The following is a 27,789-nucleotide window of genomic DNA, read 5'->3' on the forward strand; positions in this document are numbered from 1 at the left end:
GGAGAAATATCCACGTCAAGCATAATATAAGGAAACTAGACTTCTGTGAAGAAACAAAATGCTATCATCACACATTGGATGTGCAACCACTTTGACATTGCATGAAGTGTAACAATAATATATACTAGTATGTTTAGTGATGGCATGTAATCTAGTATACTACATTGCAGGGCTCTAGCCAGCGTCCGTTTTTCCGTCAATTGACGGAAATTTGCTGCGTCTGACGGAAAAATTTAAAAACCAATACGTCAACCTTGGCGGACAAAAATCCTTGGTGGAGGCTACAGGCGGCTTGGGGACGCCGTCCACGGCCGTAAAAGCCACACACTGTTTGTTTTGCTATTGTTGTGCGTGTTGACAATGTGTGTCGGCGCTCTTTCGCATACGATAATCTCATTAAAAACCCGTTTTTCAAGGTATCAATGGCAACATTTACTACATTGTAGTGTCATAGGGAAAATGGATTTTCACGGTTTTCACGACGATTGGAATTCGCTGACGAAAAAAAAATTCGATCTGGCTAGAGCCCTGCTACATGGTATGATATGCATGTTTGTGTTTGCCGCTAACGTTCCATAACCCATTCTGCATGGTATCACCCCTCAGCACGGGCCCACAACAACCCCCACAGCGGCTCTCACACATAAACCGTCAGACACAGACGCGACGGCCACCGCTGCCGCCGCCTCGCGAAAGGTCCTGGACGACAAAGCGCCGACCAGTTGGCGCGCCGGCTTGAGAAAAACGGGCAGCTCGAGCGCAGTGCCCGAAACTAACAACGGCGAATCCAAAGACAAATTACAAAGATCGCCCTCCACTCCCAGTATATTCTATAAACCCTGGGAGGAGAGATTGAAGGAAAGAGAGAAGGATAAAGAGAGGGTAAGACCGTACGGCTGTGACGTGAGCTGTGACTGTCCGTCTTACTTTCCTTTCTGGTGTCCTCCTCTGTTTCTTCTGTTTGTTATGTATACCCTGTGAACTGCATTTAAGCAAAGCACAACTGTCCAGTTTTGTACAGTAAGTACATGCTGCGTAAGACTGGACCATTCAAGGTTTGATGATTGAGGATTGACCCCTATTCTTTCTTTCTCTCCGTTGCGTTGACTTCTTCTGTTCCAGTGCTCTGTACTCTGATTTATCTGTGAACTGTCATTTGAACAGCCTAATGTGTTTACTTTTAAACTACTTTTCTGTTTTGTTACAGCTACCTGTGTCTTATACTCGTTGTTGAAATGATTGTATTCTATGTAAAAAGAATGTCAGTGTGGTTTAGAATGTCGCTGTGTCAGAATTGTTTTAGAAGTCATTTTTTTTAGCTGTAAGCTTAAACGTTATATTTGTCATCTGGCAAACGAAATGGCCTATATTCTGCTGGTAGAGATCCAAGTTGGAGTCTCTGTTGACAGAGATGTAATCGGGATTATAGGAATGTATTAGGTTGGTCTGCCATTTGTAAATTCTCAGTTTCATGTCAATCTACAGTGACATGAATCAAAATTGAAAAGTTTGGACTCTCTTTCAAGCAAACGTGTACAAATTTGTACATTCCAATCTGGATTCTCTTTGGATGTCTGAATCGTTGACTTTGCCAGATTGAAATCTGTACCAACATAGTTATGGTGTATATTGGAAGGATGTCACTCTGATGAAGTTTTATATGTATTACGTAGTAATTATAACCCTGTGAATATTTTTTCCCCTCCCAGGAAAGGAAAGAGAGTCGTGAGGACAGATTGCGCCGCTTGGGCATCATGCCGCCGGAAACAAAGGACAACAAGGACAAGTGAGTTAAACAAACAAGCTTCTTCATAGCAAAATCAGCTTCTTTTAACATCTGAAATCCAAAAAACTGATTTCTACAATAGCCCTCTTCTTCTTGTGATGTCAGTTTGTATATAGAACATGCGAAAAAGTTCTAATTGCAAGGCATGATGGGATTGTCTTGGAGAAAACAAAATGGCTGACTCAAAATGGCCACCCAAAATTACTTGTACTTTACACTGTTGACTTCATTGGTTTATTTATTTATTTATCAAGATTCTCTAAAATACAGTGGAAGGTATGGCGAAGCAGGTGTTTCTTGTTAGAAGACGCCTTTTTTTATGGCCGCCATACCTGATTGAAATGGAATTTTTTTATATTGTTTTCTTATATGCCAATCTGAGAGTCACTTTGCATTTCTATAATACATCCATAACATAACAAGAAGAGAGGGTTATTTGTTTTAATTTGTATATAATTGTTAAGAGCATGCCAGAGTGGTTGTAGTTTTTTCTATTTCCTCCCTTTTTTTGAAGTAGAAGTTAGTAGTTTGTAGTGGGCCCGTGTGGTCATGGCTGTGTCTGTGTGTCTATCCGTGTGTCAGGACCGAGAGTCGGGAGGACAGATTGCGTCGCCTGGGAATTTTACCTCCTGCTGACAATAAAGACAAAGACAAAGACAAGTAGGTGAAATATACATGTAGACTGTTTTGAAGAAAAAAAATGTTCAAAATAACTGTTTTCTATAACATTTTCTCATTCAAGCTAATGCTGAAATTGCAGCTGTAAAATGTACTAATTTGTAAGATGTAATTTCATCCAAGTCATATTTTCCATTTCACCTAACACATTGAGGTAGGTACATTCCAAATAACCTTTTTTGTAACATTTCACTCATGCTAAAATTGCATGTAAAATCATAACATGTAAAATCTTACATTTCGTCTAAATCATACAATGTATTTCCCTGGCCGTAAAGAACAATACAGGTCATGACGGTAACATCATTTTCAAGTAAAGATACTAAATCTTTTTTTCCTTTCACCAAGTGTCAAGACATCATGATAATACTTTTTCTAACCATGTTAGCTGTCATAAGTCATTAGACTTCATAACTTGTTTAATAACCTTTATTCCTGGGACTTACATTTCAATAGTTTCATCAGTTCAAAATTCTACTGGACATTGACTATATACATATATTTAAGGGGTTGTTATTGGCAACACCACTGGGGTGAATCCATTTATCTTGTTCATTTCTTTCACTTCACATTTGTCTAAGAAGTTGTCAATCTTAACATTGTCTAATATTGAAGGAACTAGCATTCCATTCTTCATGATATAAGTTGGTTGTATTGGAACAAAACTTCATCTATACATGTAACATCGTTGATAGAGAAAAAATATTGACCAAGAAAGAAGTTGGGAGGTTTGTATACCCCTACGGAGGTATGCTAGCATGTATTGCCATAACCGGACCATTATTTGGAAAGTGTCTTGTGAAATGCAATGTCGTGTATAGACAGATTTACAGTTACAATGTTATGATTTGACTTTGTGCCCATGTTTTTAACTATGAGTAATGCCCATGATTTGACTATATGCCCATGTTGTGACCAAGTGCCCATGATATGCCTATGTACCCTGCTAGTTGTGAAATGCATTTGTTAATGTCTAGGAATGAATATCCTTGCCTTGGAGACCAAATCCTCTGCAGTATAGAATCCCCTAAATTACCTGCTTGTTCTTAATACTTGATGACTTGTCATTATGCACTTTCTTTCCTTTAGTTTACCTGGATACGTAATTATGTTATTTCTGCATGCGTTTGAACCCAATGGCTCTGTTGTTTGTGCATGGCAGTACCGCAAATACCGACACGGCAGGCACGAGTTTATATATGAGACGAAAGGGCGGGAGCGAATCCGAGACCGCGGTGGCCCGTACGGGTTCCTCGCTAACCGTAACCCAATCAACAGCTCCCTCTACTGTCACAACTACCACCTCTACGTCTAATAGAAGGTGAGAAACTCACAGACAGACAGACAGACCGCTCACAGACAGACAGACCACCAGCAAGGGTGCTGCTGCTAATGTTATAACTACTGTACAGTACTGTAGAAATGTTAGTAATAAAGGTAGAGCCATGCAAACCATTTACTAAAGGCTGACCACTTACAAGTGTTCTTAAGCTGTGATAAATGTAAATGAGGCCACAGCAAGTAGATATTATGGGTGACGTCCTCTGCAGACTCTAAAACTAATTAAGGCGAGAGTAAAAAAAAAGATAGGAAAAAAGCAAGATGACAAATTTTCAAAAGAGAGACTGTCTTGCAAAAAATGTGGTATCACAACAAGTCTTTTATTCCAGTATTAAGATTAAGTGACAAATGTGGTAGCCTACTGTCATGTTGACCACTGCTACTACAAAACAAAACTTGTCAAAATCAGGCAAAAATCAATGCTAAATTAAATGAGGATGTCATCTATAATACAGTGTTCTTCCTGTGGCATAATGATTATTACATATTAAGAGTAACACTGCTGCTAGAAGTGTATAGAGAGAACATGTGGTTGTGGATGGAGGGTTGCTTTGTTGTGTATCGTACGTGACGGCACGTCGTGTGTTCCATTAGGTCGTATCTGGCCCCTCAGAGAGACGAGGAATCGGAGACCCAGAGGAAAGCTCGCTCACGAAGGGCGAGAGAGACGCGGAGATCCACGCAGGTACGTTCACTTTACCTTAAGGATGTTAAAGAAGTTCCGAAAATAATTTCATCAGATTGGTAGATCGTAGGACATAAGAGTTTTCTTTTCTACAATCAAAAGCGCAAAAGTGTCAGCTACATCGGCTACATAAGGGGTGAAAAGCAGAACTCCAGTTAGAAGCTCTGAGGAAGATGCCTGAAGATGGGTAATGTCAGCAGGTGAGAAAAACTGGTTGTTTAAAAGAAAACTCTTATGTCCTGTTAAAGTAGTTGTTTATCTTAATGAAAAAAATTTTTCTATGTTTGAGTAGTCAAAACTGCCCAAGAAGACCACTCAAGGGATCGATAAAACCTGGTCTATTTAGACAGGTGATCACTATAGACAGTTATTAATACTTGTTGCAATGGGAGAAATTGTCAATAGTGGTCATTTCAGCCAGGTGGTCCTTTTGTAGAAGTACAATCGTTCAGGTATGATTGCACATCTACTAGTAGGTATACTGGATATTTCTGCTTGTCATTTGGTTAATGGTCTACTTTTCAACTTTGTGGACTGGGCACATTTGAAAGATAAGTTTTGGAAGGGGAAATGTTGTGCATTTGCTGGCAAATATCTCTTTTTCAAAATCAAATTCCAAGACTTTGTGGTTTGACCTTCACGCAGGCCATAACCATGAATGACCTTGAGGTTTGGTTATGGTCTTCTTTTCAAAATCGTGGACCAGGCACATTTTGGAGGCAAGTTTTAGTAAAATGGGAGGGAATATTTTTGTGCGTTTGCTTGCAAGTGTCCAGTTTCAAGATGGAATTCCAAGACTTGGTGTTTGACCTTGACACAGGGCGTGACGATGGATGACCTTGAGGCTGCAGAAAAGACCATCCGTAAAGACAAGGAAGAGAAGGAGAGGAGAGACAAGGAGGGCAAGGAGAACGGTACCGCCAAGGAGGTGAGTGCTCCGACGTCTTGGCTCTTATCTTAAGACATTTGCAGGGTATGGGACTGTGTGTAGATTATTTTTCACTGTAAGAAACACTGTATTGTCTTACTGCTTTGGTCTGTCTCCTATTTCTATGTATACTTTGCTTGTGTTTCTGTGTCATCAAGAGTTGCTGCAACTACACGAGAGATTAAATCTGTCTGCTTGTCAAGGAGTGTCCTTGTCTTTTTTTGTCTTTTTCCTGCTGTTATTTTCAATTTCTTTGTTCCAATGTAGAAAGATGTCAGCTGTCATTTTGGTACAGTCATGAAAGCATTGCAAATCTATGATTCATATGAATGTTAAACATGTTCGGATAAATATGTCACATTTATAAACCAAAACAATGTCTTCACTGTCACACTTCATATCTTTAGTTTTATTTTCATTGTAACGAAGCTTTTCTGCAGACAGTAATACTTAAGATAATCATAGATGTCATTTACAAGGAAATTGAAGAATTAAACATATTATGAATAATGCAAAATTTCCAAAGATCTAAGGGGTGTTAGTTGACCTACAGGTTTTCATGATCACTTACCTCATCCATCAACAAGGAAAGTTGCCTCAGTCTGTATGTTTGACTGTACTAGGTAGAAATGACTATAAACACTCTTCTACTTTGCTCTTGTTATTTTCTTGGGCCGATAAGCCGAAAATTGTGTGGACTCCTGCCGATTATTGTGTTCAATTTCTAATCAGTCCAAAATCCGTTCAACCAATTTTTCAGAACTGGTTCAAGAAGAAAAACAGTTTTGGTACCGGTGCCCACCCCTAATGTTTGATCATCATTCCTTATGCATAAGAATTGTTTGTAATAGACTAAGTATACTTCAATCTTACTGTAAAATGAATATGTATTGGAATTTTAGCTATGAGAGTGCAGACACTGTCCTCTGGGTCCATGTATTCCCCTTCCCCTGTCTTCTCCCTCCTCGGCTGTTTTCTGTGCTTTTTGTGCTATCTGTGCCGTTATTTCTCGTGGCTCCTCTCAGGTGAGCACTGCTTTGTTTTGTGCATGAACTGGTTTCTACTTTCAAACCCCACATACATGTGTGTTGTGTACATGTAGCTGTACATTGTGTACTATCGTTTACGCTATGTCCTTGTTTCAGTATTGGGAATTTGGTGAATGTGCTCCATTTTTTGCATTTCTTTGGAACATGGATAACTCTAAGTCATTATTTTTTAAATCATATTAACTTCTGACACATCATGGTATGTGTTCCCAGTACTTAAAAATCAGGCCATCCTATGTACTAGTATGTATGATTGTGTAAACCTATGTATGTCTGGTCCTTGTATTTTGATATGTAGTCATCTATTCCGATATGTGTCTGCATCCATATTCATTCCTGACTCTATGCATAATTTTATATCCAGTGCTGTGGTTTGGGATGTGATGGCTTCTTAGCACTAAAAGAAAGAAAAAACTTTACAGCTTTGCACAATGAATTAATTGGCATTAACATGTCAATTATCAGTTAGAATTTCATTCGATTCTGACACCAACCGTTTTGTACCCCTAGGTTGGCCTGACCGGGCTGCATCGCCAAGGTCGGTTGGGGAGTGGCGACTATTCGGTCACGACGGGACCAATCAGCACAGCAACCCCACCCAACCCTCCATCCGTAACCATCACAGAGGCTCCGGACATACAGATGACACCTGATCAAGATCAGGACCAAAATAAAGGTAAGGTTTTATGCATATTAATGAGTAAATTTGCATAATTTGTGCATCTACCTGCCCCACCCAACCCTCCATCCGTAACCATCACAGAGGCTCCTGATGTACAAATGACACCTGATCATGATCAAGACAAAAATTAAGGTAGGGTTTCCTGCATATTAATGAGCTCATTAGCATAATTTATGTATTTACCTGCCACACCCAACTCAAAATCTGAAACAATCAGACAAACTCCTGAAATGCAAAATAACGAACAAGTTTAATTGTGCTTAATTTGAATGACCTAATCAACATATAGACTGGTCACACAAAAAAGTTTTCTTCGATCAACTTATGAAATTGTGCTGTGTGTCATCTGCATGGTCAATACTGTAAGTCTATTAATTTCCCTGGTATTTTTTCATTCGCAGTATCTGTAGAGGCAAAGTTTGTAGCACAAACTTAATTGCCTGCAGATCTTTTTGGCACAAATGTGCCCCCTTCCCCATATACATAATTTTCACTGTTCAGGCCTCGGCCTAAGATAAAAGCAAGGAGTAATGCACAAACAATGCACAGAATATCGTGTAAACGATATCAAAACTTTATTCGTTACACATATATACAGAATGCTTATTGTATCTCAACAAAAACTTATTTTCGTTTTACTATGATTATATGTATTAGTCATCTTCAAGGCATTTTTCTTTATCAAGTTATTGTTGTTGGCCAAGTGGAGGGAAAGTACATGTAGTATGGCAGTTGGATAACAGAAAGTCAAGTGATTCAGCAATCACAAAATGTTCCGTCACTCCTATAAAAAGATTTCGCTGCAGTTTTCAAGTATGTGTTTTTATAACTGGCATTCTCAAGTTTGTCTTTGGCAAAACGTATATTTTGAAAGTCGTTAGATCTACACGAGTAATGACGTCAAAGTTGGCAATCACGAAATGTTCCGTCACTCCTATAAAAAGATTTCGCTGCAGTTTTCAAGTATGTGTTTTTATAACTGGCATTCTCAAGTTTGTCTTTGGCAAAACGTATATTTTGAAAGTGGTTAGATCTACACGAGTAATGACGTCAAAGCTGGCAATCACGAAATGTTCCGTCACTCCTATAAAAAGATTTCGCTGCAGTTTTCAAGTATGTGTTTTTATAACTGGCATTCTCAAGTTTGTCTTTGGCAAAACGTATATTTTGAAAGTCGTTAGATCTACACGAGTAATGACGTCAAAGTTGGCAATCACGAAATGTTCCGTCACTCCTATAAAAAGATTTTGCCACAGTTTTCAAGTATGTGTTTTTATAACTGGCATTCTCAAGTTTGTCTTTGGCAAAACGTATATTTTGAAAGTCGTTAGATCCACACGAGTGATGACGTCAAAGTTGAGAGAAGTTTAACTGCTATAAAAAGATTTCACTGCAGTTTTCAAGTATGTGTTTTTATAACTGGCATTCTCAAGTTTGTCTTGGCAAAACGTATATTTTGAAAGTCGTTAGATCCACACGAGTGATGACGTCAAAGTTGAGAGAAGTTTATATTGTGAGAGACAGAGCCCGGCTGCTGTTACGGGTACAAACCTACACACACACACATGCCTGGCCTCTCTCCAAGTCTCTCGCTAAACCCCACTAAAATATGCTCTTAACACGTCCCCCGAAGAGTTTATCTTAGTTTAGGTGTACCTTAAAGTACAGACAAACATTTCGACTGTGGCCAGCTTTAGGGAGGGAGAGAGAGCCTTGGTTTTCGATCCTCTTCCAGAGCTACCTTCAACAGAAGCTGACCGGTACGTACCTGGACAATGTTTTTCAGTGTCCTCGCATCCAAACTCTTGGCAAATATTCTGAAATGAATCGAATCTAACGAGCTTTTCGTGGATCAAAGGCTTTGGTGTCACCCAATTAGAAAATTCCTCTACATTCGGGGAGAAAAAAGCTTTTCAAAAACGTTACAAAGTTTTTAGCTCAAGCTTATGTCTTGTTGTTGTATTGGAGTGGCTTAGCGTTTCAAACTGTTGTTTGTCATTGGAAAATCATAATACTGTCAGTAGGATTGATAGCCCGTAAGGCCTGGCACATACTAGCAAGGCCCACTGACAATGATGAGAAAGAACAGGCCAGTTTCTCGGAGGTTGTGGACCCGTTCTTGCCCCCGGGCCATTCCTGTGGAAGACGAACCCCATATGTGGCCAGATCGCTGTAAACCACATTCTTGGGTAGAAAGTGAATTTATGAGAGTGACAACTGGTGATTTTCCAGCCCTGACAGACCCCACAAACATGTCTAAGTGTTACCTTCTGACCAGTGATTGGCATTTGTGTACCAATTTCCAAGAGATGCCACTCGTTTTTGAGCCCTTACTTTTGTAGTTGCAGGAACACCTACTTTTTGCCCATTAACAAGGTTTCATCTAATGAACACTTGGAAAGTATTCAAAGTATTGTTTACCTGGTATTTTTTTAGCAAATTTAAAATGTTTGTTTCAGGACATACCAGTATATATATATGTACAAAGATGCTTGTCTTCTATACATTAGTTATAACACAAAATCCTGATTGTATGATCTCTATTTTACCATCTTATACATATGTGAGATAAATTTACAGGATTTTGTGTTATATAGAAAGATGCTAGTCTTCTACATGACTTGTATATACATGTAGTACAAAATCGTGTTAATTCATCTCTATTTTACCATCTTGTGTTGTTTATCTTTAGTGATACAACACGTAATAAGGTTTGGAAGCAGCATTGTTACATGTATATAGCTGAATGCAATGCTGCTGTGTCCACCTAATAAACCTGTCAATTAAAACCAATCTCCGGTAACCCCCTTCTAGTCTGGTTTAATCCCCTCCTGATCTTGTTTAATCCACTCCTTACGAAAATGGAGCCTTCTGATTTGTCAACTCTATACAATATACAATTTATTTGATATTCTTTGTAATGTTTCAGGTTGTAATGGTTTGTGATTTTCACAATTTATTGGAGACACTTTTTTTAGATAACAATGCCTCTGGATATGCCTAATAAACCTGTCAATTAGAACCAATCTCTAGTAATCCCTTTGTAATCTGGTTTAGTGCCCTTCCAATCTGGCTTAATCCCCCCCTAATCCTGTTTAATCCACTCCTTGCAGGGGATAAGGATAAGAAGCTGATGTCGAGCCAGTCTGCGAGACGGCGCCCGAGAGAGAAGCGACGCTCCACAGGCATCCCTGCATCAGCACCGACCGAGGTCTGCATTACTTATCTTTATCCTAAACGGCTGCAGCCTATTAATCTAGCTATGTGGATTAAACTCTGTGGATCTGTTGGTGGCGATTCCCAGTATTGGCCAGAGCTTGGACATGTTCTTTGGGGTTGCATTTGTCATTTAGGATGTAATAAAGCCGATGGCCCCGGTATGAGGGAGTTTCAGATTTTGGCTTGCAACGTAGGAGTGAAACCACTTAATCTTCAAGAAGCCAACACACTTTATCAAGAATAGTATTGAAGATCAAATTTGCTTGGCTAAAAATGTAATCCGTGTGCAGCCATTTCGCACTACTAAGCTACTTGGACAATCATGCTTCACCTCAGTTTAGGGTGACAAAAGAAGAAAACTAAAAAGAAACTATCACATTTTCATCCACAGCTTTGGTGTGGTGTTTAACATCAATGTAACCTAATCTCCCATCAGTTAATCCTTTGAGAGGTGACACCAGGATTTCCACAAAATGTTTGCTCTTTCTTTTCAACGTCACTCAATCTAAAAAGAGGAATGAACTTTTTCACTCTTGAAATAATTCCTACACCCCAGATATAAACAGTTCACAAGAGTTTATAACACTTTTGCTTTGTTGTTTATGTTCAATGTCACCCATCTAAAAACAGGAATGATCCGACATTTTCACTCTTAAATGATTCCTGCAGATATAAACAGTTGACAAGAGTTTCTAACACTTTTGGTTTGCTGTTAATGCTCAACATCACCCTTCTAAAAAGAGAAATGATCTTGCAGTTTCACTTTTAAATAGATTCCTGCAGATATAAACAGTTGACAACAGTTTATAACACTTGTCATGTTTATTTAACAAATGGCACCACCAATCTTTAGTGCCTGTTACTGTTGATAACTGTACAGTGTACAGCTACTGGTAGTAAGGTTAACAGGAAACCAAATTTCTGTGTGATAGAGTGAATTCAATGATGCAGGTCTGTGGTTCACTTTGCAGCTTTTAGTACAGTATAGATTACATTTGTGGGGTGTTTTAGATTTGGGAGTAATCACTCATTGCTACTGTGTTGTTAGTGTCACTTGTTTGAAGGGGAGAGGGCATAGACTCATGTCTTTGTAGTGTCAGAAAAGCAAAAATGTGAATTTGACTTTGAGAAGTTTATAAAAGTTACATTTCTGTGGAACTTCAAGAGAATTACTGACTTACATGTATTTTGGAAAATTTTATATTAGAAATGTTCCAGATTTTGCCAAATGCTGTCATGGTTTATTTTTCCATGTTGTTTGTTTTGTGTTGATTGTTGTTGTTTGTTGTTTACAGGATGACGGTGGCAGTGACGAGACCCCCTCCCAGTCACAACCACAGGAGAACCTAATAGCTGATGTAAGCCTTTTTTCATTATATATTCATAAAATTTGCATATTTAGGACACCATATTTTCATTATTCCAAAGTTTTAGACAGCAAAACACAAAATGGCAACTATGTCTCACTTTGTTATGAGGTATTTCTCTGCAGAAAGGTCCTTACATTTTATTAGCCTGTTATCTTTCAAATAGTTTGCTGGTGTCCGGTACAAATTCCTTTTTGCTCTTTCTTCTTTCCTTGTGAGGTATTTGTCTATAGCAAGGTCATAACATTTTATTATCTTTCGAATAGTTTGCTTGTGTGAGGTACAAATTCCTTTCAAATTGATTAGATAAAACATAGCCCAACTGTCGCAAATATGTCTTGAATACATTTTGTGGAACGACCTTTTCAGGGTAGGAAAGAAATTATCCTTTTCTCTAAATCACATGGCTGCCACATACACCGTATTTCTGGAAAAGTTAAACTGTTATTAGACCCAAAGTTTTAACTGAACTGTGGACAGCTCCAATCTTTGTCAAGGAACGAACTCTGATCCACATGGAATTACCGTATGAATTTTTTGTCTTTCGTTGTGTTACTGCAAAACCACAGCACTATAAACTTAAAAGTGCCGCAAACTTAATTGAATTTACAGTAAGTTCATGATTTTCAAACACCAACAAGCAATTATGGGTTAGAACAAGCCCTGGCCATGTGTAACCCTTCTGTCGGCACCCTTTTCAATGTTGCCAGCAACAAGAGTTATAGATTATTAGATAGGGTTACCTTTCATGTAAGTTCATGCCTGGGTGATTCACAATACTTCTACACTCTCCTCTAGTCATGTATGCAGTAGATTTATGTGTTAACTGTTGTCAGAGGACATTTCATACATACAACATGCAGAAATATCCCCAAATCTACTAGGGGTATGCACTCTGTTCTTGTAGTTTGCACGGGGTCAGAGTTTGTGGATACAACTGAACTTGGAGTTGTGTAAACATGACATTGGCCCCCCAGGGACAATCTCTACCACCAGTGTTCCTTTCCACAGTGTGCTACTGTAAATGTGTTTAGTTTTAAAGAGTTTAGTAACTGTATTATAGTAAAAGCACCAGATGGCACATAGGGTGGTGCCCATCTCCATTTCTGTAGCCCTTGGGCCACACAGCTTTGTGCAATCACTACAGCAGGGGGCTAGTCCACTGGTAGTGGCGTGTGTTCAACTTACACTTTCCCCAAATGCTGAATGCTAAGCAGAGAGCATGTACCATTTTTAAAGTATTTGGTATGACTCGGCCGGGATCGAACTCACTACAAGGTGAACATTCTACTCATTGGCGCTTGCACCGGTGTAGATTTTAAAGAAACTTAGTTTGTTTTGGAAAGGGAGGGTTCTAGCCCCATAGAGTATTGGACAGTAGCTTGGGCTGTACCATTTGAACAGGGTGGGTGTAAAGAGTAGTCTACTAGACTAAGAGAGTCATTGAAATAAAATGCTCACAAATTATTCGAAGTCATTTGAAGAGGAAGTGAAACTTGAGTGACCAAACATAACACGTACATGCACAATGTGACAGTTACACGTCTGTGTGCTTAAAGACCAGTCATGCCACAGTGCTCGAAATAATTTTTTCAGCCAGGTTGTCCAGGCAGCCCAGGTTTCAATGAGGGGTAAGGCAGCAGAGAAGAGTCAGGGTTCAGGTCAAAAGACAAGGCTAAAACAGAAGAAATCTACTGAGGTCTTGAGAATTTAGTGTAGACATTTTTTTATCAAGAAGGAAGTAGAATTTAAGACTTCTTTTTCTGTGAAATATTGTAAAACATACACATACCAGGTAACCAGCACTGTGTTATTGGGACTGACATTTGCTTAATGAGGACAACCAAAATGATACACCTTCCTTTCAAAAAAAATTTTTTTTTTAAATTTAATGACGTTGATGAAAATGTACTTCTGTCAACTTGAAATGACAGGTTTTAAGTGCCAAACAATGGGTGGGATAAAATGGAAAAAAGCTTGTGGCAGTCCTGAATGTAACTTACAGTAACTTGGTTTGTAAGTTCAAGGAGACTCTCACCCCGCCCCCCTACACACACACACACACATTTACAGACCCATTAAACCAAAAGGAGACGTTTAATGGTGTATCGACTCACCGCTGGTATGCAGGGTGGATCTGGTCACTGCCCTGACTCGGCCTTGCTGTACTCTCATCATCATCGTTTGACCTTCTACCAAAAAAGGTCGCCATCTCAAGTACTAAATGATACTTTATTGCAAGGTCACGCCCGAAGGCTAATTGCAAAGTAAGACAGAATGACTTTAACAAAGAATGAATGTGAAGTAGGTTTAACCTTCTACCTAAAAAATGGTTGCAATGTCACGGCCGTGACGGTCTGAAATCATTCTTTATTGCAAGGTCATGGTCAAAGGCTGATTACAAAGTAAGACAGTGTACAGAATTACTTCAACAAAGAATGGAAATAAAATATGTTTAAAGGGAAATAACATCTATTCTAAATCAATGTCTCAGATTTTCAAAGTGTAAATATAGCAAGCAAATATCATAAAATGGGCAGAATGAAAGCTTAAATATGACTGACTTCACTTCATAAATGTACCAAGACATAAACCTCTTCCCCGGGACTGTATTTTCAGAAATTATCAATGTTTTTCCAGTTGAGCATTTTTTCTTCTTCATTTTTTCTAAAATCTGTGATCCACCAAATTGCATTGGTGTGGCCCTAACCATGACTGCTTTACTTTTACCTGATGCACCATGTACTTTGGTACAGCCCAGCCTTTGGTTTCATGTGAGCAATACGTACATGTATACAGGACATTCCACAAGTGCTGTGCATAGGCCCCGCCTGGACGATACTCGATGCCCAGTCTGGTAGAATTGTGTCCACATGTCAACATACACACCAGCAGGAAACCCAACCTCCTCATCCACATAGTTAGGCAACATGACCAGCTAATGGGCACAGATAAAACTATAACAGGGTTTCGGTACAGGGAATACTAGTCTTTTCTAAAGTTTCACAGTGGTCACAAAAACTTTATTGGGGAAACAAACTGTAGATAAGCTAACTAGGAACTAAGTGGGGCCACACCAATTTAATTTAGTAGTCTCAGATTTTAGAAAAATGAAGAAAAGAAATAAGCTTGAATAAAAAAACATAATGAAAATGAAGCCCCAGGACCAGGTTTATGCCTGGGTGCACTCAGTTTTATGTAGTGAATATGTCATATTCAAGTTTTCATCCCTGCCCATTGCTTTTATGATGTCAGCATGGTATATTTTCACTTTGAAAAATCCGAGAACCAACAAATTACATTACTTAAGTTAGGCCTTCAGAATGCTATTGGAGTTTGAGTCACTCTTCATTTCTTGGAATTCATGTAGGTACAGTAAACAAAATTGGTTGAGACATAGACTAAGATTGACTGTAGGCACAGCATACATTTTGTATTTACTTCCGGTACTGAAAAGGAAAATCCACACTGTTTTTCCAAGGGTTTGGTTACAATGTTTGGTAACGCCAATCCCTGGACAAACAGCCTTGATTTTGAAGACCCCCTGCACAGCAACAGTGAACTGCATTAAGTCAGTCCCTGTAGCGCTGTACAGATGACGGCTAACGCTAGGTGAGAGCCCAGGGCCCTCCCTCCTCCAGAATGAGCAGCTATCTCAGCAGCCGGCTATATGGCTCCTCCGGTACAAGTTACACCACTGTAAGCTTACTCCCTACTTCTTTCACCACTGTAGTCGGGCTTGGTGGCTTCCCGGTCGTAACGAACGAAGGGCTAGCTTTCCTCCCCTCACTACCACCAGCACCATGACATGGTGAATGTAGCAGTTCTAATTATAGAGGCTTATCGTTGGTCACGGAATGTAACCGCTCTATTTCTCAACTGCTTGTTAAGCATTGCATCAAAATCAGGCTCTCATAGCCGGAAAAATCTCCCTTGTTTCCTTGCGTTTTTTCGTAGGAAATGTTGCTTTTAGAATGGTTTAGACAGTGTCAGTGTTTTTAGAGACAAGGATGGCTAGGAAGGCCAGAGGCTAGGTCTGGACTGAGGAATTTGCAACTCCCCAGTGGAGTTTAAGTCCAGCACATCTAAATTCTAACCAACTGCAGAACTATGTTGTGTTTTGGCATCTCTCTCTTTTCTCTCTATCCAAGCATATCCAGATGTCATGTTATCACTCTTGTTGTGGTGTTGGAAGTTTGTTGTTTGTGTCGAATGATCGGTTTAAGTTGTCAAAATAAATGTACCACAGGGACAGATTGTGCAGAAACCATAAACAAACTCTCATCAACTCAAATGTACATTTAGAGAGATGGGACTGTGCAATGTGATAATGCATGGTTGATAGTAACTGTAATGTGTTTGCAACTCTTGGTGACAGACATTTACAATGATTTGTAGTAAACACGCTGTATGACTGTACATAAAGGGTATTACAACAAACCAACATGTATTTGGGAAGATTTGAAATGATCACATCCAGATAGAAACCTTCCTTGGCTTAGACACTGCTTTACACATTATGGAACATGTAGTGTAATGTGTCATTTGTACAACTACAAGTTACACATGTATGTGTGCACTTTTTGTTACATCTTGTGTATTCATTGACACATGCACTGAATGTTAAAAGTACATATTATATGACTAATATTAAGTAATAAAATCTAAATTGTCAAACAAGTAAGATTCTGTAAATGAGGTATACCATTGATTTTTTGAAATGCAAAGAATTGATCATCTTTGTTTCTCTCCACCGCAAAATATATCCCTTTGTTTTAGAAAACAGAAACCTAATGCTTCTTTGTTTTCCTTTTTTACAGGGTGAAAGAACAAGATCCAGGTAAGAATTTGAGAACTTATTAGACAAATGAGACTTAGAGTTGTTCTTTTTTTTAAGTTAGTGTTAAATGTGTGTTTACTAAATTCCTTTCACAAACAATAGTGATTTCAGCATATTTCTGCACGTTTATTAAAAATCGCAATATGCTATTTACGTCGATGAAGGTAAGACATCCAGGCAATAAAACAATCAATATAAAAGTTCCACATTCAAGTAACTGGATATTAACTTTTATAATGGTCAGATGTTTCCAATAGTTTGTGATGCGTATGTAATGTCTGAACTTTCGTTTTGAGCATGTTCTGTTTTCTTAAATGGTAATATTGTCAGTGTTTTTTTTTATCCGGCATAACTAGAATGGGGAATCCCCCCCCAAAGTAACAGTTTTGCTTGCGTGTAGCGCACAAAACCCAGAAGTTAGGGGTGTCTGCCTTGTTTTCGGATTTCTTTTCGAAGAGTTTCTTTTTGGAGGTCAGCGGTCATACCCTGGCACTTAGAGCATTTTATTCATCAGCAATTTCAGTCCGACCATCTGTATAGAAAATATTTGAAATTCAATCATCCTATCTCTCCAGGTATGACACTGGCACGTCATCCTACCTGAGTCGATCGACGGGAAGTTACCGAGACAGATACGGTCCTTACGACTCCGTAAAGGACAAGGAGAAAGACAAAGACTACAAGAAGGTTGGTACTTCTTAAGCTAAAAATACATGAGTCCTCAGGATTTAGAAGATGCAACATGTACTTTCAAACACTCAATAATAGTACAGTTACAAAACTGACTAGACCAGTATATGTCTGACTAAACCAGTATATGTCCTCTGTGTATTGGCTTGTCTTTTCTGCTCATCTTTTGATTAAATTCTTAAAGCCATTTCAGCGCAGTCTCGATTTTGTTCTTTAACTAAAAGTAGCAGCTTGCAGTCATCAATGATATATCATTATAGCAGATCTTTGTGCTTAAGATTCAAGAAACCGCTTCATAAGCAAACACTCAATAATTGTATGATATAAGGTCACACTAATTGATGTCCTCAGATTTTTTAGAATAAAAATATATATCAAGCATAGGGCAGAAAGGATTTATGAAGTTAGAGACTTAGAGTTAGTTAGAGAAATTGGCCATATTCATTTCATAAAACTACACCAAAAAAAAGTGCACCAAAGCATAAACCTGGTCCCCTGGCTTTTGTTTTCATTATGTTTTTCCAGTTAAGCATATTCTTTTTTTTTTATCTTTTTTTAAATCCGAGAACCAACAAATTAAATTGCTGTGGCCTTATGATAGGTGAAAAGTGTTCTTGACTGCAAAGAATTCCAAACCAGTATATGTCCTCCGTGTATTGGCTTGCCTTTCGCCTAATTGGTCGTCTTTTGCTTAACTTCTCAAACTTTCGAGTCAAAGCAATTTCAGTGGAGGAGCCTCACATATTTTATAAAGCATCAGTCATTGATGGGACACCTAATTAGACCATTATGACATCCCCCTTGTGTACATATAGGTGTAAGTTTTGTGCTACAAGCGATGTTGAAGGCCTTTTGTAGACTCTGATGTTAAACTAGCGGCATACAAAGGACTATCCAAAGAAAGTACTGACAAAAACATGCACTGTAACAACCATGTACATGTACATGTAGTTGTTTCCCCCTGAGTCCAATAGTATGACATGTATGTGTTCCTGACAGCTGTAGCCAATAGTTCAATATGTCCTATCTCCACCTATCTGTGGTTCCTTGATGTTATCTTATTGTCATGCCCCCACCCCCCAGTTCTATATATGACCTTGCATTGTTCACAAGTTTTGTTATGCAAAAAGATAGGATAAGAATTTAGAATGACAATTTTAGATAGCACTGTACAGAGTTAGTCCTTCGTTCTATCAAATGCAATAAGTAAGCCAAAGTCAAATATGAAAATGTGAAAGAACAAAAGTAAAGAATCTATGTATACCATACTCTGTTTTTAGTCATTTAGTTTACCTTCCTGACCACTTCAAAATAACTTTTTTCTCACACTCACATCAGTTTTGGGGTTTCAAAATTACGGCATCCATAATTATAGTCAAATCAACATAGCCGTATAGCTACAAGAAGGAATTTTTTCTCCTTGTATCGTTGTCGTTTTCCCTTTCCTTTGTACCTACCAAATCAACTTGTGAGAGAACACAAAACTCAGACGTTATGCAATGTAGGTTTGGATACACAGGCTAGTAAAGTGCTTGAAGGCCTGTCTTTTTCCATGTTACCATTTTTAGAGATGTTGTGTTGAACACTCACATCACATGTTTTTGCTACTAAGTGTCTCAAGCCTTAAATCTTTTCTGACGAACATTACCTTTAGCGTAATGACTTAAAAACAAACGGAAGCTCATGAGAGTTCCTTGAGAACAAGGTAAACTCCTTCAAGCCGTACAAAGCCTTGGAAGATCAAGTCACTTCCGAAGATTTACTCAAGGAGGGGTATTTTTACCACAGATGGTCGTGTTTTTTTCTCCTTGTATTTTGGATAACTGGTAGCAGCTGCAGTTTTGTGTTTCCTGCCAACTGTGGAACTCTGACAATGAAGGTCGTGTCCTTGAAGACATGGTCAAGGTCAAGGAATGGCCTTGTGCTGTCCTTTACATTTCAAAGATAGATGTTACAGTCCTTCTGATTGGTCAGGAAGTTAGTAACAATTATATATAGGGTATTCTGATTGGTCGATTATGTGGCACCATCTTCTTAATAGATTATGCTGAAACTTTTCCACACTTTTTCCTTATTTAAGTGATTGTTTCTTGATGTTGTTTATCTTTCTTACATGTTTTTATTTGTGTGTATTTTGCAGACAGACTTTTTGTACTGCAGAAGATTTTCCTGCTATTAATTCCTTTGCACTATTGATTTACATGAATGTTTCTTTATAGCCTATTTAGCCTATCTCCCATACCCTGCAAATGTTTAAGATAAGAATATTTATTCTGTTTTTCTCATTATCTTCATGTTTGTCAGTGTTAATGAGGTGCATTGATTATTTTGTGTACAGTTGTCTGAATTGTATTAATGGTTTGTTATCTCCAAGCAGATGTAAGGTCCTGGCTCATTCCCAATGTAGAAAAAGAAAACACAATAATCCAAACTGCCCAAGAAGACCACCCAGGGGTCTATGTGGACAGGTGGTCACTATAGACAGGATTCTTATTGCCTATGTCAATGGGAAAAAGTATCAGATAGTGGTCACATTGGCCAGATGGTAACTTATATCTGAGGTGGTCACAAGCATGTACTACTAGTAGGTTTGAGTATAAGTGTACAAGAAACTGTGCCAAGTTTTGCAAAAACAAGCTTAGAGAATGAGACAGATCCTGATATCTGCTAAGCCTTGGAAATTATCTGTCAGACCCACAGTTGGTAGAGAGCATTTGAATTGTTTGACAGTTAATTTTTGAATATTTGAATTGTTTGACAGTTGAGATTTGAATATTTGAATTGCCTGACAGTTGTACGAGGATGCAGTGGCTGAAAATGAGAAGCTGAAGGAGAAAGTGAATGAGCTGAAAACAGAGCTGGCTGGGTCCAAAGTGCAGATGGAAAGGGACAAACAGGTAAAAAAAACTTTGTGCAAAAATAAATCCATCTGAAAAGCAGAAATATATCCACTGAACAAGTTGCAAAATATCATTTATCTTCTAAATGTTGGTACTTGATGCGTTCATACATGAATATGATTTTGTGATAGTATTGGAATGAAAGTAAATGTTTGTTAGAAGACCGTACCACCCCTTAGATTGCAAAAATGGAATGGTCCTCCTTGCCTGGTAACAATCACCCTACCCTTTTAAAAATAAGGTGTTGTGTAATGCTTTCCTTTTAGTAGAGACATGTCTGTTTGATTAATGGTAACTTTTGATTGGGTGTGAATTGAAAGGACTTGTGATACGATTTTGTAACTTAGTATGAGGAATTGTAGGGGAATGGGTTTGAATGAAGAATATTGAATGATGATTGATTGTTTGTTTGTTTATTTGTTTGTTCCAGCGACGTGACAGGTTCCCAGATCGGTCTCTTCTTTTGGAGACAGAAAAGAGAGTAAGTGTCAGTTTGTACTGTCACAGTGGCAGTAGGTAAGATGAACTGTGAAGGCAGAATGAACATTGTATACTTGTCGAGTTCTCTATGGTTTTTAATTTTGATATCCAGTGTAAGGTTGTGGAATGTCAACGCCAGTTCTAAGGTCAAAGAAGATTTGAAAGACCAACAATGAATAACCTGTTGTTTGATATACCATACTCTACATTGTTTGTGTTCAGTCATTTGTTCAACCTTCCTGACCGCTTAGGTCTCATAATGAAAGCAACTTTTTTTTTTGCTAAACGTTTTTTTATTCGCATGCTCACATCAGTTTATGGATTCACAGAGGATGCCATCCATATTATCAAATCAACATACAACATATAGCTTAACACGTTGTATTATTTTGCAGGAGAAGAGAGCTCTGGAGAGGAGAATATCTGAGATGGAAGAGGAGTTGAAGGTAACCTCAGGTCATTTTGTACAGACAGCAGACCATATTCTTAACCTGCATCAGCGCTCAATTATGCTAATTGATGCATCAATGAAGGTTAGACATCCAGGTAAAAAGATTTGCCAAAAAGCAGTTTCTTGAGCAACTGGTTATGATTTTGGCAGTGACACACCCATAAACACGCAATTCACTACAGTCAAACCTGCCCGAGCGACCACCTCTTTTCAGCGACCACCTGGCCATTTCGACCGCTTTTTCTCGGTCCCGGTTTATTTTCCCATTGACGTAAGCATTAAGCGACCTTTTCTCAACGACCACCTGGCCAACGCGACCGGCCCAAATTGAGACCCATAACGACCGCATCTTTTTCAAAATTGAGGTTTTCATCGATTTCTGATGACAACTAGCGCAATTTTGTGCCGATTTGTGTCGGATTTTGGGGTTAAATTTACAGTTTACAGTGTGCGTGTTGTATTTGACATTAAAGACCTCGCTTCTTTGCGTGCGTGCAGTGTGCTTGCTATTTGCCACTAAACACAACGGAAACCATTTATACTTTGCATCGGGCATGTTTTGAGTCGATACTCTTCTCAGCGACCACCTGTCCAAATCGACCGCTTTTTTCCGGTCCCCCGGGTGGTCGTCTTGGGCAGGTTTGACTGTACTTCCAAAATCATACCCAGTTGCTTCCGTAATTGCTTTTTGGCATATGCTAAATTGATTTGGGGTGTTAGTTTAATTGGTTCAACATCCCACAACTGTTAGCAGTTAGCATAGGACCATTCTCAGTGGATGGGTTTGAACTAGGGGTACCGGTACAGAAAATTCAGGTCCAGGTCCAGTTCAGGTCCAAAGGATCAGGTCCAGGTCCGGACCTGAACCTGGACCTGTTTCAGTATGACTCATACCAATGGTCCATTTCACTAGAAAGAAATCTGTTTGGTGGTGTATTAGACTTACACTGGCGTTTTAAAATCCTACAACGCTAGCTGCACCTGTACGATTGGCTGTAAAACTTGGTAGAAATTATTATAAACTCTACTCTACTTCACTCTTGTTATTTTTTTCCACCTGTAAGCGCCAAAACGTTTGAATGCCTTATAAAATAATCTGTTAAATTTCCAATCGGTCCAACATTCGGTCCACCCAATTTTTTCAGGTCCGGTTTTTCTGGACCGGTCCAATAAGAACAACCGGTTTTGTACCGGTATGCTGTACCAATACCCAGCCCTAGTTTGAACAATGCTTACACTTACAGCTATGTGACAATATGTGTGAGTTACTTGTTAAAGTGTTGTTGAGTGGTTGAGCCCGAGTAGTACTGATTTTCTGTACCCATTTTTATATCTCGTATTTTCTGTTCTTTCCAGCAATTGGCGGACCTAAGGGCTGACAACCAAAGGCTAAAGGACGAAAACGGTGCCCTCATCCGAGTTATAAGCAAGTTGTCCAAGTAACCCCACCCTGTACATAGCAAACCTATAGGAGAGAGAGGACAGGCGAAAATCAAGTCAAGTTAGCCGTGCCACTGTCACAAGCACGCAAGTCGCTGCTTCTTTACGTGCACACGTACCACACACATGTACCCAACTGCATGCTGGGACGGCGCCGCCTATCCAATTCTGTAGTCGTGGAATCTGGACATGGTTCGCGGCGCACGGCTCTCGACTTGGTACCAACAAGTAGGCTGAAAGACTTTTGGTAGCCTAACAACATAAATGCAAGATATTTCACTTGAATAGTGATCAACACTTAGGCAGTGAGGTATCATCAGTTGCTTCTTTCTTCACACATGCACTTCAACAATTGCCAAGAATATTGCAGGCCTCTTTCACTAGAGAAAACACTTTCAGCAAGCTCACACACATACGTCTCAGGAACGATACCATGCTTACCTTGTCATGTAGCACCATTTTCAACATTGACATTTGTGCTTTTTACACACAGAGCAAATTTTGTGAGGTATCCGTGTGTGTTAAGTGCATGTAGGCATGATGTTGTTGCAGTTGTTGTACGCTGGAGTCGTTACTGGATGTTGAGTACATTTTGTGTTCTACCTGCATGGAGAAGAGTGTTGTTCTTAGTCCGTCATTTTTTGACGATGACCAATGACATTAGCAGAATAGACCGCATTTAAGTACCTTGCAAAGTATGTCATTGTTTTACGGCGATGACCAAGGACAACACGATAGCAGATAGCAAGCAAGACCATACTTAGATTCAACACAAAGTGTTAGATTCACCAATAGATGAACTGGAATGACTTTTTCTACATTTTCAACTTGGGGTCATGTTCCGAAACCCCGCTTTTACACCTGCAAACTACATGTATGTGAAGACTTTGCAGTAAATGCTATAGAATTGTAGAAGTCACTTGCTTGACTTGCTGACTTGTGATTGAAGAATACAACAATAACAGAGACCCAGATCGTGATAACCAAAACGTTAATGTTTCATACGACGTACGTGTAACTGTAAGCATTGTGTAGATACTGTTGATATTGTACTTACCAAGTATTGACGAGTCTCCTAGGCCGAGAGTTTTCTTGTTCACATCATTTATATTATGATATCTAGATAAGCACGAATGATGATGTACAGGAATATAGCAGAGTTAGACGCATCGTTCTAGAGTGTATATGAATGTAGCGCTCAGAGAGAGAAGAAACAACAACATGTATTTGTTAATATGCATGTCACCCAATATGCAGTATGCAACGAATGATGTACATTAGAGCTAGAGTAGCGATATTGTACGTACGAACGACCACGGTATGCCCCGACCACAAAAATGGATTTTTTTTCCGTGACGTTTTGAGGGACTCTACTCTGTGGTTGTTTGCGGACTCCTAAATGTAGATAAAGAATGATTTTAGTGAGCCATGTTGAGAACATTTATTGCTAGGGACGTACATTGCTAGCTTCCACCAGGCCTTCCTATAGGGGCTAATGGATAGTAGAATTCAGCAAAATAAGGGTGAATATTTGTCTGTGTTAAGGATAACTTTTTCCAAGCCTAAGGTAACACATGGCAGCCATGCTCCTCTGGGAAATTATTGTGACTCTTTATTTTGCTGAATTTTACCATTTTTTAGCCCAAAGTGGAAAGTCTGGTAGAGGCTAGTACATTGCCTGTTTCCGTTATTTTGCACGTGTTTGTTGGCGTTTTGAAGGACTGTTGTGCCTTGCGGAATGTTTACAGCAAACTGAACGCTCCTTAGACAGAGTGAAAAGTGAAAATGAAGACGTTTTAATATCACTTTCGCCCCTTAGACCCGTACGTAGCTCAAAGTACAACCGACTGGGCAGCTTTTAGGTTAGAAAAACACAAACAAGCAAAATCGTACGTTGGCTTAATCATCCCATATGTAGAGAATTGTTGTTTCTTTGTCCTTTCGTATATACGTGTATATATTATATTTTTTACAATTGTATGGCCAATGACAATCTATGTTTCATCTCTTAGGCATTTTATCCGTAGCGCCCATTTACTAAATCTGGTTACTCCTGTACATGCGAGTGCTGATAGCCATGTTATTCATCGATTTTCTTGGTTTTATTTCTTTAAGAATGTAGCTCATCATATATTTCATTATGAGCCTTAAACAATGAATTTAATCCATAGTGCATCTGACTGAGCCTCTACTTTAAGTTCCACTGTTTAAAGATCACCTGTTTTGTCAAGAAAAAAAATGGGAAAATCAAAGAAGTACAAGTGTTAACACCAAAAGATATAAGTTTCAATGGAAATGCACAAAAAGAAAGGAAAATTTTCTATACAAAACATTTCAGTCCTTTGGTACGAATCCTTGTAAATGCTGTAACAGGAATGTTATATGACAGCACAACCAATCATTTCAATTGTTGTTGGGTATCTGATAACAAACCGTTTTGTAACAGGTGGTTGTAACAGAGTACAACCTATGGAAGTGGTTTATCTCTTTTCTACATTGAACACCTGGTTCAAATGTTGTATCATGCAGTAGATACAGGTACCATAACTGATGTTGTAGGTGGTTATCTATCGATACAACCAATCACTGATCTTGTTACTGATGGTTATTCGATAATCCAACCAATCACTGTTCTTGTAACAAATCATTTTGATCATATACTACATCCATGTAATCATAAGCAAATGTAAATGTATAAAAAGATATTTTAAGCTGAACAAAACAGGTGTTTTTATGAATGGAACTTTTGGTAGATCAGCTTTCATCATAGTCTGTATTTCTTATGTGCCTCAATCAATACTTTGCAGGCACTTAGCTTCTATGTGTAAGCATTCTCATACAAAACAGTTCAAGTTTTGCCATCGCAAACCTGTAATAAGAAATCATGTAGATCATGACTTACAATGATTTTTCTCACTTTTAGCAGTTATCACGTTTGATCATGCTTATATGTGAGACTTTCACATTTTTCAAGTGCAAAATGAAAGCATAATGTGTGGCACAGAAGCAATAAATTCCAAAAGTGTCTGCAGGCTTATATCCGCTGAGTTGTGTGCACTGTCCCCGGTATGTACTGTGTTAGTCTGAGATGACCATGGCTGTCGAGTAAGTCCAGTTGTAATCTGAAAAATTTGTGGAAATAAAAGACGTTTCTGATGCTCTTCCCAATAGCTGTGGTGTTCTTTTGTTTCTTATTAAAGGCAATAATCTAATTTCTTGGTTTGAGTTAGATTGGTTCATTGTTTTAGATTTGGAATAAAAAATGAAATAAACATTCAGGATGCAAAATTAATATTACATGTATATTAGGTTAGAGATAATTGCATCATTGATTATACCGGGAAAGATCCCAATTGAAGACTAAATTTTTCACTTTTTGACACTTGCTTAAAAGGCCTCTTTAGATCATGCTTTAATGTTTTAGAAATAGGAGACCACTCAAACACTGTTATGAAGCAGTACTGCACTCTAGCCGGGGCGACTCTGTAGAAAACGTATTTACTTGTAATACATAGACGTTGTTTTCTATATGCGGCTATACTGCATTATATGCATTTGTTCGTCTGTACCTGAATCACGTACTTTGTGTATCACGTATAAAATCGGTAACACTGCAGAAAATAATTCACACCCATGTTTAACAGTTACCCAAATAGCCATTTATTCACAAGAAGGAGTTACAACAACTACAAATCAGAATAGATCTAACCTATTACTATGGACACGACACTCAAAATTAGCAGTCGGAAACAACAATGATGATTCCCTATACACGATACACTTCTACTTAAATGCAGAATACTTCCAAAGGCTTGCTAAGTGAGATGTCAACTTAATTAAGTGGTAAGTTTTATTTGATATTCATTGGAAGAAATGTCAATAAAGACCATAATCACCATAAGTAACGTTATATCTCTTTGTTTCGAGACCACCATATACATAAATATTAGCTTAAGGTAATGATATACCCCATGCATTATTTACACCTCTTAACATTAAGATTATTGCGTACAATTCCAGCTCCTTTTTATATTAAGTTATCGTCAATACATCAGTGGATTATTTATCCCGATCTCAGAGAAAGTAAAAATCTTCCTCATTTGATCAACATATTCATAGAGGCATTGCGAAGGACGGTTTAAAAGCTCCCTCTTGCGACCCAGTAATGAAATACAGGTTAATACAACTACTTTCCAGTTGACGGTATGTCATCAGAGTTAAAGGTATTTTCCTATAGATACAATAGTTTAGGAGGGAATATGTGTACAGTGCAGGGTAATGGTTGTTTGAGATCAAATAGAACTCACATAAAACGTAGTACTACAAACAGATGAGGTCGAATCTCGATATCTCGCCCTATAGGAAGGCACTGGAAATAATTATGTACAACAACGCTAAAACTGTGCGTTTCTTTAAATGACTTGTTTGTAAATGTTCGTTATCTTTGCCCACCGGTAACTACAAATATCTAATAATAGCTAGTTTGCCTTTTGTAATAATAATTGTGCAGAATATTGTTATATCTATGATTGTGATTTTAGTTTACCTATAAAATCAGCAAAGCAATATAACATTGGTGACATTATAGCCTAGAAGTTACAGCTTAGAAGTTACCTTCACAGAAGTAAACATATTGGTTTAGGATTTTCATATAAAATCAGAAAATTGCGACAGCAATTGGACTCCCCCAGACCTAAATTGACAAGCTTGTTGGATGGTTCACGTCCTATCTCCAAGCAAATGTTTCGGTGGAAGATCATTTTCTGTCTGCCGTTTTGAACTTTCCTGACAACTACCACAGTGGCATAGTAGGCTGTCTGGTATGTTTGTTTGTTTGTTTGTTTGTTTGTTTGTTACAATCTTTGTTTATTCATGAAAACTCAATAAGGCCCGCTGGCTGATTTTCTTTGAGGTCATGAGGGAAGAGGGAAGAGCCAGACAGCACTAGCAAAGAAAGATATTGAAGTCCTTACAAACCCGTAAAGATCTAGTCTTTGTAATAATTCATAAATTTGTATCCTAACACATACAATAACGAAATTAAAGCGAATGACCCTCGTCCGTTCATAGGGGTTGTTTCAGTTGAAAAGTCTCTTAAAATCAATAATGAGGTTTTGTTCATCAACTAAATGTTCTCTCTCCTTCTGATAAAGCTCCTCGTTAGAACTAAGATTGTTAGAATTAAGTCAGAGAATCCCGGCAGTCGGAAAAACGATACGATCTTCTAATCTCCAAGCAAATCTTGCGTGGCAT

The 27,789-nt window shown here is 38.5% G+C and overlaps 2 protein-coding genes across 7 annotated transcripts in view; one reads left to right on the top strand and one right to left on the bottom strand.

The window, feature by feature from the left end:
• LOC118407388 (protein phosphatase 1 regulatory subunit 12A-like) overlaps nucleotides 1–24,778 on the top strand; it is a 48,760-nt gene extending 23,982 nt beyond the window's left edge. For 3 of the 6 annotated variants that reach the window (XM_035807856.1, XM_035807854.1, XM_035807857.1), the window contains 15 exons: nucleotides 607–882; nucleotides 1,710–1,786; nucleotides 2,369–2,446; nucleotides 3,627–3,785; nucleotides 4,400–4,490; nucleotides 5,311–5,418; nucleotides 6,978–7,143; nucleotides 10,263–10,360; nucleotides 11,664–11,726; nucleotides 16,556–16,575; nucleotides 17,151–17,262; nucleotides 20,058–20,162; nucleotides 20,596–20,646; nucleotides 21,041–21,091; nucleotides 22,453–24,778. In XM_035807856.1, the coding sequence (XP_035663749.1) occupies nucleotides 607–882; nucleotides 1,710–1,786; nucleotides 2,369–2,446; nucleotides 3,627–3,785; nucleotides 4,400–4,490; nucleotides 5,311–5,418; nucleotides 6,978–7,143; nucleotides 10,263–10,360; nucleotides 11,664–11,726; nucleotides 16,556–16,575; nucleotides 17,151–17,262; nucleotides 20,058–20,162; nucleotides 20,596–20,646; nucleotides 21,041–21,091; nucleotides 22,453–22,539 (1,542 nt within the window). In that variant the 3' untranslated portion in view covers nucleotides 22,540–24,778. The remainder of the gene's footprint in view (nucleotides 1–606; nucleotides 883–1,709; nucleotides 1,787–2,368; nucleotides 2,447–3,626; nucleotides 3,786–4,399; nucleotides 4,491–5,310; nucleotides 5,419–6,977; nucleotides 7,144–10,262; nucleotides 10,361–11,663; nucleotides 11,727–16,555; nucleotides 16,576–17,150; nucleotides 17,263–20,057; nucleotides 20,163–20,595; nucleotides 20,647–21,040; nucleotides 21,092–22,452) is intronic. The other 3 variants (XM_035807858.1, XM_035807859.1, XM_035807860.1) reach the window with 3 other exon arrangements.
• A 2,361-nt stretch (nucleotides 24,779–27,139) lies between these two features.
• The window catches only part of LOC118407378, a 3,713-nt gene continuing 3,063 nt past the window's right edge, over nucleotides 27,140–27,789 (bottom strand). Inside the window, exon 6 of the mRNA XM_035807846.1 lies at nucleotides 27,140–27,150. Within this exon, the coding sequence (XP_035663739.1) occupies nucleotides 27,140–27,150 (11 nt within the window). The remainder of the gene's footprint in view (nucleotides 27,151–27,789) is intronic.

The sequence above is a fragment of the Branchiostoma floridae genome, unplaced genomic scaffold (genome assembly GCF_000003815.2).
Source record: "Branchiostoma floridae strain S238N-H82 unplaced genomic scaffold, Bfl_VNyyK Sc7u5tJ_1336, whole genome shotgun sequence".
NCBI classification, from domain to species: Eukaryota; Metazoa; Chordata; class Leptocardii; order Amphioxiformes; family Branchiostomatidae; genus Branchiostoma; species Branchiostoma floridae.